The sequence below is a fragment of the Octopus bimaculoides genome, chromosome 22, assembly GCF_001194135.2.
Source record: "Octopus bimaculoides isolate UCB-OBI-ISO-001 chromosome 22, ASM119413v2, whole genome shotgun sequence".
Lineage (NCBI taxonomy): Eukaryota > Metazoa > Mollusca > Cephalopoda > Octopoda > Octopodidae > Octopus > Octopus bimaculoides.
Window position 1 is genome coordinate 17,818,349 of NC_069002.1, and position 10,940 is coordinate 17,829,288.

A 10,940-nucleotide genomic window follows, 5' to 3' on the forward strand; every position below is an offset into this window, starting at 1 on the left:
TGGACAGATAGACGATACAAAGGCGGACAAGAGAAACAACAATTAGAAGGCCAGGCAAAAAAAGACAGGTCATTCGTGGACTTCTTTCCTCAGTCAAGTACCAGAAGTCATGACTGTTTCAGGCAGTTACACTCGAGATGGTTTGATCTGGTTGCTCCCAAAATGCCACAAATGACCCGTCTTTTTTTGCCTGTCCTTCTAATTGCTGTTTCTCTTGCCCGCCTTTGCATCGTCTATCTGTCTGAATGTTTTATCACCCTCTATTGCGTTTTTGTTCCATTTATATACTTATATAATCTTATAGCAGCATACGTACACACTTGTCCTCATCTTAAAGTCGGTATGTATCTAAATTTTGTACGTCTCTTACTCTATCTTTTAGTCCCCCTCTTACTTTCTTCCTTCTTTTTCTCTCTCACATTTCTTGGCCCCCCCCCCCTCTTTCTTTCACTCCCACCATTTCCCACTCGTTTATCTCCATTGTACCTTTCTCTTTGTCTCTGATTTTTTCCTAATCCTTCAATCCTGCTTCCTCCTACCCATCTCTCCTCCTTCTACGTGACCGGTGTCTGGCCAACCATGATCTTTCTTTCTTGGCCTGACTGCTGACCACCAACATCTCTTATGTCCATCTCCTATGCTCCAGCCTTTAGGCTTTCACTTCATACACACCAGCTCAATTGGATCCGTTCTCAGTCAAAAGACACCTCTTGTTATTTTCTTGTTGCTTGTATTCGTAATTGTGTACCATGTTTTGTTTTTGTCTTTTTGTGCACCACGTTCTCTATTTTTCTTGTTAGTACAATTATAATTTTTTTTACTATTAACCTCATCTTTAGAGATAAAAAAAATAAGTTCTATATTTAAGAACTTCCACAGCTGTTAGTGCCACAGCGTTTCATGTCGACGTATGGGCTTGAGTAACGAGTTCACTCACAGACATCTTGTCGTTGCCTGGCAACTGTTAGAGCTGCACCAATCTCGTCGGGGTACGATTCATAGCAGTACCACCTTTTCCAGGCTTTTCCCTGTATATCCAGAAAGTGTGGTCAACCTCTGAATTTCTGCTGCATACACATCCACCTAGCCTTTCCTACATTGACAAACACAGTGAAAAGGCTTGCGGTATGGGGAAAAAAACGTAGCTTACCTACCTCTCAGATCCTGTCGTAATGTCAATCCTTTCCAGACAATATACATCCGTGAGTGAACGACCCACCTAAACTCTGACCAGAACCTAGCAGCAAATTTCCTGACCTCATGTGGCCATCACGCTCATCCCTAACGACAGTCCCAAAGCAAAAGAGGCTCATGCTAGTCATTCTTTGGCTTATGTGATCTCCCTCGCCCCTGTCCTTCCAGCAAGGCCCCCTCGTTTGTTCGTGTGATGTTACTGACCCTACACTTCCAGCAAGGCTCCCAGTCCCAAAAGCAACAATAGTAACATCAACAAGTTTCTCTCAAGCTCAAAAAAAACTTTAAAAGGAGTTGCTATGTGGTTGCTAAATCTGCAAGAAATAACAGTTAAATCCTTTTCGTTTCACACCCTAAGGAAGGACACTTTGAATCGTGTCATCCTAAATACACTAAATCTAAAAATGATATGATGGCCTTGGATGGATCGCCTATGGCTGTAATTGTACTGGTTCAATATTACCCCTCTCAAAATATATACTATATCAACGATTCTCTGAACAAATACCAGTACTCCATCTCTCCCTTTATTAATATGAAAATACCAGTACACCATCTCCCCCTTTATTAATACAAAAATAAAGAGTTTACATCCACTTAATTTTTCGTTCGCCATGATGTAGGTCAAGTTTAAAAGGTTTTAAGTCATTTTGATTTTAAACACAACTTCCCCGCTACTTTTTGACTCATCAATGCCGGACTCGCATGACAAACACTGCACTAAATAAAATACCACCATTAAATGATTTGTATTAAATATTGCCATGAATCACCCAACCTAACCTCGTATTATACATTCCTCTAGGAACTTCTCTCAAACACATTTGTCTCAAGAGCGTTTATAACTTGATATTAACTTTCTCATTACCATGTTTCAACTGAAATACACTGCCTTAGTTTCAATTAATTTTGAAAATAATGAAGAATTTAATAACTTTGTCATTATTAAGCTTGTATTTGGAACATAGATTGTCGTGGAAGTTTAACGGAAGGTTTTACTTTAGATCACTTTTAAAAAAGCACGTTTGTATCAGAGGACCAAGGATAGTCTCAGTCAAATTAGTATCAATAAGTTCTCATCTGTCTCCCATCATGGAGGTGTTAGAAAGGCCTGAATCCACTATCGAGGGATTAGAAAAACCCATATCTCATTAGAATTAGAAAAGTAAGAGATTTTAGTTTCCATGAGAATCTTCCTACGATGCTTCAGCTACAATGAAAACTACAATTATTTCCTTCAAGAAACTTCGAAGAAGCCTTTAGACCAGGTCTTCGAACGAAGAAGAAAGCTATCCACTGCGGACGAAATTTTGCCTACATTTCAATTTGAAAGCGTTAACTGAAGTTTAAAAAAAAAAAACCCAACATGGAAAAATTGAAGATCAAACCATATATTACACGAATAGCTATGAGGAAAGACAGTGTTTAAGGTTAGGATTAGGGCTTATATAAAGTTATCTAATGCCATGGGAAGGAAAAGGGACACGATTGAATAATAGGTGGGGGACAAAAATGTAATTATTCAATTGTGTCCCTTCTCCTTCCCACGGTATTAGATAACTTTTCCAAAACTGTGCCAAAATATCTCTGAATTTGTAAAATCTAGGATTCATTCCCAGATATAGATTATAACGAGAGTGGTGATAACTTATTGTATACAGTGATCGGGTGCACTACAATTCATTGGAAAGGGTAAAAATAGGGAGAAAGCAGCCTTAAGTCAAGTGAAGAAGACACAGCAAAGATGAGCAGAGGTACTTCCATAGTTACACATGATAAAACAGAAAATGTGAACATTAAGAGGAAAAGCTGCAGAAGCATGTCAGGATTTATGTTGACGAATTTTGGGAAGGAACTTGACACCCCTCGCATCTTCATAAGATTTGCAATTTACCCTTGTTACCTTTTTTTAAAGTATCCCACCAGTACTACGCGATCGCTCATCCTGCTTGGTAGAAACAGCAGTCAAATTTCTTTTGTCAAACCACACAACATAATCATTTTAAAAAGTCGAACATCAGATGGGATTAGATAATCTGAGCCGTATTTATGTCTAAGGTAAAAAAAAAAAAGGGATAGACATGGTCGGAATGCTTTTGATAACAAATTTGTTGGACCTGGGTTTACTTATTACTAAAGACCGCCAACGATAAATAAAATTTATGTCCCATTGACACTCGTTGATTTTGCCCCACAACCCTTTATTCTTAAATACGACCAATCACACAAACACACAAAAGAAAATAAATGACAAACCAAACAAAACATAAGAATAAGGAGTACATACTTTTCAAAGCGAAACTGCGTCAATAATTGTTACCGTTTCCTTTTTAAATGCACGAGTCTTTCTAATTTCAAAATAAGAGTTTCCTTGACGAAAACTTTTTTGCTTAGCGCTGTTTGTTGCTAGGCCAAACAACGAAGAAACTTTTTATACACATTACTTCTGTTATTTTAAATCAACTTCTGTAGTAGAAACCACTTTCAAAACAACAAACTTTCTTTAATCTCTTCTTAATCTGTCTCTCCCCACGCCTTCGGTCTTCATCAATCTATCTATCTATCTGCCTTAGTCTGTCTTTTTCCCTCTATCTTTCTCTTATGTACTTCTTGTCCCTTCCACCCGACTTATATATCAACCTCTCTATCTTTCAAACACACACACACTCTCTCTCTCTAAAACTATCTTTATCTAGTTATGTCTTTTTCTCCTTTCTCCCAATCTTTCATTTCTCTCTGTCTCTCTCTCTAGCTATTTATCTCTCTCTTAAGCTGTCTCTCTGACTTATATAATCTTTTTGTCTCTTTCTCTCTCTCTTTTTCTTTGTCTGTCTGTCTGTCTGTCTTTCTCAATCCATTTTTATCTTTTATAATTTTTCTGGTAATTTTTTATATAAACACCCGCACGATTTTCACTGAAGAAAAGAAAGAAAAAAAACTCGGATTTCAAGTAATGCTGCAAATCCCTTATTTTGGTTCGGAAATAAGGGATTTGCATAATATTAGGAAGTCAGGGTACTTGATTCCACGCAAAAAAAAAACCGAGTTTTTTTTCCTGTCTTAGTGAAAACCGTGCGGGTGTTAATATAAAAATTTACTGTTTTTCTTGACTTTTTTCCCCCAACATATCTTTCTTTGCTCTCTCTCTACCTATCTCTCTATCTATCTCTCTATCTATCTCTCCCTTAATCAGCCTTTCTCCTCTTTTCTCCCTCTCTTTCTCTCACACATACACACACCAATATTTTTCCTATCCCTCTAAAACAGTGTTTCCAAACTCTTCCGGTTAGTGACGCATTTTAAACATACATAATTTAGCGACACACCAATTAAGTTTTATGCAAACCTAACGTTAATATTGATATTTTAACATGATCTACCATGGCCATATGATGCTGATGCATAAATTAATTTTAATAGCGGAACACATTAAGAAAACCTTTCATTTATATTTGTAAATAATTTGTTAGCAAAATAAAATACATTTTCAAGAGAAAGATCAGTGAGTTATCATTTATCGATGATATTCTGTAAATATGTGCAAGGATTAATAAAAAAAATTAACTATAATAACTTACTATTTCAGTGAGATACATGAGCTTCATAGGAATAACAAAGATTTTTGATATTAGGTGGAATAGTAAATAACGACACTCGCATTTCACTATCATTTTCAAGTTTCTACGTTTCGATGTCTTTAAGTTTAGCATTGCTGAAAGAAAAGCTTCGCAAATGTATGTAGCAGAACACTGCATAAGAATTTGTAAAGCTTTTTTAGTTAGGTTCGGATGCTTCTTTGAAACACAAATCCAAAAGTTCTGTAAGTTCCCCTCTTCCTAAATCAATAACAGACACCGATCATTCATGATTTCGGCTTGTTCTTCTTCGGTAAGAGAAAAATCAATCGTTGCAGTTGCGAGAAATGGATTTCTGATCCAATTGTAGCTTTGGATTTCAATAGTTGGAAAATATTAAATCAAGATTTTCTCTCAGCAATGTTAAATGGTCAGCAATTAACGAGCTGATCTCACATTTTAGCTTGCACTCACAAGTTTTGGAAAAAATTCCAAAATTTTCTTCTTTCACTTTGCCTTTCCAAATTGTTATCTCGTCTCTCATAGCACAAATTTTATCAACCGTTGTTAAGATATATTCTGCTTTTCCCTGCATACCTATGTTAATTTTATTCAACAGTTCAAATATGTCCGAAATATATGCCAGTATGGTGCACGAAAGTTCGTCTTGAATCAGATCGTGGAATTCATTCTGTTGGTTTTCTTCAGAAAGTTTAAGCATAATTTCTCTGTTTGTATACACGACAAAGCACACGACCTTTTGAAAGCCAACGAACCTCTGTGTGTAGTAGTAGTTTCTTGAAATTTGCTCCTATTCTTCACAAATATGAGGAAATAATCTTGATTTAAGAAGTCTACTTTCGATGTAATTGACCATTTGAACCACTTCGTTTATAACTCTTCGTAAATCATCTCCCCCAGTTTCCGCAATTAGTGCTTCGCGATCAAAAAACAATGAGTAATTATATTTGTATTCTCTCTTTTTTTTTTTTTGTACGAGTCCATACCCCGTAGAATTCAAGCTGTAATTACTACCAAAGGTGGTCCTACCCCATATTAAAATTAATTTGTTTGAAATTTTAAGGTGTTTCCATTATTTTGTCCAACCCTGTATTTTGAATTCGTCTTCCAATTGTGTTATCAGTCAGAGAAATTTTATTAGTTTCTGTCACAAATTCAGGTCCAAACATTGTTCGAACAATAAGCACAGCAAGATTCCTTTATAGTACTTTCAGCAATACTGTGTCGTTCCTTGTTTTGGGGCAATTATATGAATGAGCAACCAAGCAACTTCCCTCTTGAGCTTTGTCTGATATCTTTATTCCCTTTGTAAACGTTGAAGCCTGCTTTTTTAAAGAGGTTTTGCAATTTCAGTGGAGTATTCCACTGGTTTTGTTGACAAATTTCCGTGCCTAGTGTTGAAATGACCTTTTAATTTGTTTGGTACAATACTTTCGTTTGCAAGTATATCCTCACAAACTAAACACAGGGAACTAGGATTGTTTTCATTTCCAGAAAATGTGAAACCCAGTTTTATATAATCTTTGTTGTATAAACAAGACTTTAAAATTTTTTCCTGTGCCCTTCTCACTCACTAATGCAGGTCGTTCAACGGTTTGAGTGGTTTCCTTCGTAGCTGTTCAATTTTGTTCATTGAAAATGTCATCTTCTGCGACTTTTCTTTTCTTAATTAAAAACTTTTCCATTTTATGGGTAATTTAATTACAATTTACGAATAAGGATCTTTTTTAAAACGGGGGCCACATTTTTCATTAATGTTTTACGTAGTGTTTTTGGTACCGAAAGACTTTCAAACTTCGTATACTTATCTATTTTGTGTTATAAAACAGAAAAATATTTTTGTATTCGAATTTATTTCATGTAAAAAATTGTCTTATTTCGATAATTTCAACCAATCACTGACAAGTATTCAGTTGTTTATATTTACTCCTTTGGCTGATTAAGCGGTGTAAAGCGTATTTAATTTCCATAGCTTCGTTTTTCTTTTTTCTTTTTAAATTTGCTGTTTTACCCTAACCCTATCACCGATAGAATTGTTTCAGAATCGTTTGTTTATGTAGTCGGCACTTCATGTATATCGGTTGAATGGACGTCAGTGATTGATTGAAATTACAGAAATACGACAAATTTAACATGGAATAACTTAGGGATTTCTTTATTTTTAAAGAAGACTAAGAGAAAAAGATGTTTTATATGACACATTCTACCAGTGTTCCAAGTTTCAAAGTGTTACGTTAATGAAAAATGTGGCCCCCGTTTTAAAAAAGACCCTGGTATTGAGTATTTTATGTATTGGTTTCCGGTACGTTCGCGACACACCTACACCCTGCTAGCGGCACACTAATGTGTGGCGGCAGTTTGGAAAACACTGCTCTAAAACTATATATCTATTTAGTTATATTTCTTTCTATCCCTTTCTCCCAAACTTTCTTTTTACCACTCTCTCTTCTCCATTTCTTTTTCTCTATCTGTTTCTTTGCATGTCTTTCTTTCCCTGCCTATCAAATTCTTTTACTTGTTTCAGTCATTTGACTGCGGCCATGCTGGAGCACCGCCTTTAGTCGAACAAATCGACCCCAGGACTTAGTCTTTGTAAGCCTAGTACTTATTCTATCGGTGTCTTTTGCCGAACCTCTAAGTTACGAGGACGTACACACTAGCATCAGTTGTCAAGCGATGGTGGTGGGGATACAAACAGAGACACACAAGCATATACACATAGAGACATATATGTACGACAGGCTTCTTTCAGTTTCCGTCTACCAAAACCACTCACAAGGCTTTGGTTGGCCAGAGGCTATAGTAGAAGACACTTGCCCATGGTGTCACTCAGTGGGACTGAACCTGGAACCACGTGGTTGGTAAGCAAGCTACTTACGACACAGCCACTCCTGCACTTAAGTGCAAACTTTTTAAAAATTTATTTCGATCAATTTATTAATCTGTTCTCATCTCTCAGAGAGAGAGAGAGAGAGAGAGATCAGGAATGAAGACAGAAACAGGTGCACTACTACAAAGGAAATACATGGTTACCCAACCTAAAGGAAGTGCAGGTCTCCTCAAGAACTTCATATCACCAGACATTTCAGTCCATTGTCAATTCCTCCATGAGGCCCAACATCCTGAGATTCGTCCTTACCACTTCATTCCATGTTTTCCTGAGTCTCCCTCTTCCATGGATACCATCCACTTTCAGTGATTAGCACTTCTTCATGCAGCTGCCCTCGTTCATATGCATCACATGTCTAAACCAACATAGTCTTCTCTCTTGCATGCTACATTTGAATCTGCTTCAATACATTTGCACTTTGCCATACATGTGCACTGATGTTGCACATCTAATGGAGCATACTACCTTCATTTTTCTCCAGTGTATGCATGTCTTCTGCATTCAGAGCCCATGTCTCACTACCATGGAGTACAGCCATTCACACACAAGCATCATAATATAGTCTACCTTTCACTCTGAGAGAGAGAGAGTCCTTTTGTTGCCAACAGAAGTATTAGCTCTCTGAACTTCCTCCACCCAATTCTTATTCTAGAAACAATACTTTCAGAGCATCCTCCACCATTGCAAATTTGGTCTCCTAGGTAACAGAAACCATCTACAACCTCAAGAGAGCCTCCTGAGCATTTGGGAGAATCTAAGTTCCATGTCTCTTAGTGCTTACTATTCCTACACATCTGCTACATACAGGTTTTATCTGTTAATCTGCCTGTGTTTCCACTGCATCTCTTATGTGTCCATAGTTTACACTGGGTGCAGCAAATGGAATTTCTCCCAGCTCCTTTCTTATATATTTAGCAGGGCCATTTATCTGGCAGAAAGAGAGTTTTATCTTCTTTATTACTAACAACAACTTTGGTCTTAGCTAGGTTAACTTTAAGGACCTTTGATTCCAGGTTTTGTTTCCAAATCTAGAATTTCTCTCCAGTTCTGCTAAAGATTCTGCAATAAGAGCAATGTCATCAGCATATAGCAGTTACCATGGGCACCCAGTTTTGAATTCCTCTGTTATGGCATGGAGGACTATAATGAATAAGAGTGGGCTGAGAACTGATCCCTGGTTAACCCCTGCCTCTACGCTAAATTCATCACTGTATTTATGGCCATCTCTCACCTTAATGACAGCACCACTGTACATGGCTTGTACAGATCTAACAAGCCACTCTTCTACTCCTAACTTTCTTATAGACCACCACATAATAGAGCGGGGAATTCTGTTGAAAGCTTTCTCCAGGTCGATGAAGGCTAAATATAAAGGCTTACTTTTGACCAAGTACTTTTCCAGCAGCTGTCTCACTAGGAATGGCATCTGTGGTATTCTTCCCGGATACAAAACAAAACTGCATTTCATCTAGTTTAATTCTACTTCTAATCAATTGAGCTATAACCCTCTCAGTAACTTTCATGACTTGGTCTAACAATTGAATACCTCTGTAGTTGTTTCTATCTAAGGCATCACGTTTACCCTTGTAGCAGCTGACTATAATACTACTACACCAGTCATTGGGGATGGTGCTTTCCTAAATAATCTGATTAACTATACAGGTGACTAAGCAGTATCCTACACCAATGGAAATTTTAATCATCTCAGCATTTATTCCCAATTCCTCGGAGTCTTTCCCTGCCTTCATGTTCTTAATTACCTTATCTATTATGCTGCTATCAACTCTGATTGTTAGTCCCTCAATTGGTTCAATATTTGGTAGACTCTCCTTCTCCCATTCATTTTCTACATTTAGTAACTCTTCACCTGGGAAAGACTTTGCATTTTTAAGCATCCATCTGTCTCATTACCTGGTGAGGAGTTAGTCAATCTGGCTTATGTGCTCACCAGACTGATAAATGGTTAGGTGGCTGGCTGTTTTTTTGAAGTTAGTATTGCAGATCATAAGATCATTTGCATCACAGAACTCCCCATTTGTAGGTCCAAAACCATAGCCTCCATGCATTCCCTGGAATTCATAGGGGTGCTGTTCAACATGTCCATTAAAGTCACCAACCACAATAACAAAGTCTCTGTCATTTGTTATTGACGTGGTCTGCAAAAGGATTTCATAGAATTGGTTCTTCTGCTCATCAGTCATCCCAGACTGAAGAGCATAGGCAAAAGATAAATATAACTGTTAATTTACCGATGATAAGTCTCATCTTTATTACCCTGTCACATATTCCAACTACCTCAATTACCTTATATACTCACTTTTCTTCGAACAGTATGCCAACTCCACCCACTCCATCCTTCTTGCCAACCCAGAAGAATTTGAACCTCTGTCTCTTATCCATGTGGAATCTAGCTGATGTTCCCCTCCGTCTTACTTCTTGCACACCACACACATCAACATGGTGTTGCTCTAACATTTCAGTAATCTCCCCACTCCTTCCTTTCATTGTACCAACATTGATGGAAGCAACCCTGAGACAGAGTGCTTGGGAGTGGAGGCAATAAGGTAGTTGTAGAAATTTTGTCATCACCTGAAACGAAGAAGATCTGTGAAAACGCTTACCAGCTATCATACAGCTTTGATACATAGTTTATTCAGTGAATTACAACGAATCACACTTTACCCACCTCATCGAACATCTAGAGCAAGAGCCAACAAGTGAGTATGAGAATAGGGTGGTTACATAGGACAGTTTAAGTATTATATATATCTAAATATTTATAGATGAGTTACTTCTAACTGTATATGACACTCATAAGGACGCTTGTATGAGGGTATAAGGGTGTATAAGGGTATACACAAAATATACATACACCTCACAGGAAGCGTCTGAACTGCCAGGTGAAATTGTTTATGTACAAATTAAAATGGTAGTGGGGGGAGGGTGTTCAGGCACAATGGGTGTGCAAAATGGATGTTGAGCACAGGCCTTGTGCAAACTAAGTTTTATGCACCACATAGCTAGATGGGATCAGAAGAAAAGGTGCAATATTTGATAATAATAATTATTATTATCATTAAAATATTAATAATAAATTGATATTCATGTACATTTTAATCATTAAAGCATTTTACAACAGGAGTAAGAACCTGGCTGAAATTGAAATGAAATTACATATGGCCTTGGCAACTAGATATTGAAAGAAATGGGGGAATTCTAGATTCATTGACTTATATATATATATATATATATATATATAT

The 10,940-nt window shown here is 37.1% G+C and overlaps 1 protein-coding gene across 3 annotated transcripts in view; it reads right to left on the reverse strand.

Moving 5' to 3' along the window:
* The window catches only part of LOC106874287 (EF-hand calcium-binding domain-containing protein 6), a 300,872-nt gene that overhangs the window by 288,063 nt on the left and 1,869 nt on the right, over positions 1-10,940 (reverse strand). Inside the window, exon 1 of one of the 3 annotated variants that reach the window (XM_052975710.1) lies at positions 3,482-3,681. The exons of 1 other annotated variant lie outside the window; for it this stretch is intronic. Coding sequence is in view for 1 of the 2 variants with exons in the window: in XM_052975709.1 (XP_052831669.1) it covers positions 1,155-1,200 (46 nt within the window). In the remaining variant the exon portion in view is untranslated. Of the gene's footprint in view, positions 1-1,154; positions 1,216-3,481; positions 3,682-10,940 lie in introns of those variants that run through there. One more of the 3 variants, XM_052975709.1, reaches the window with a different exon arrangement.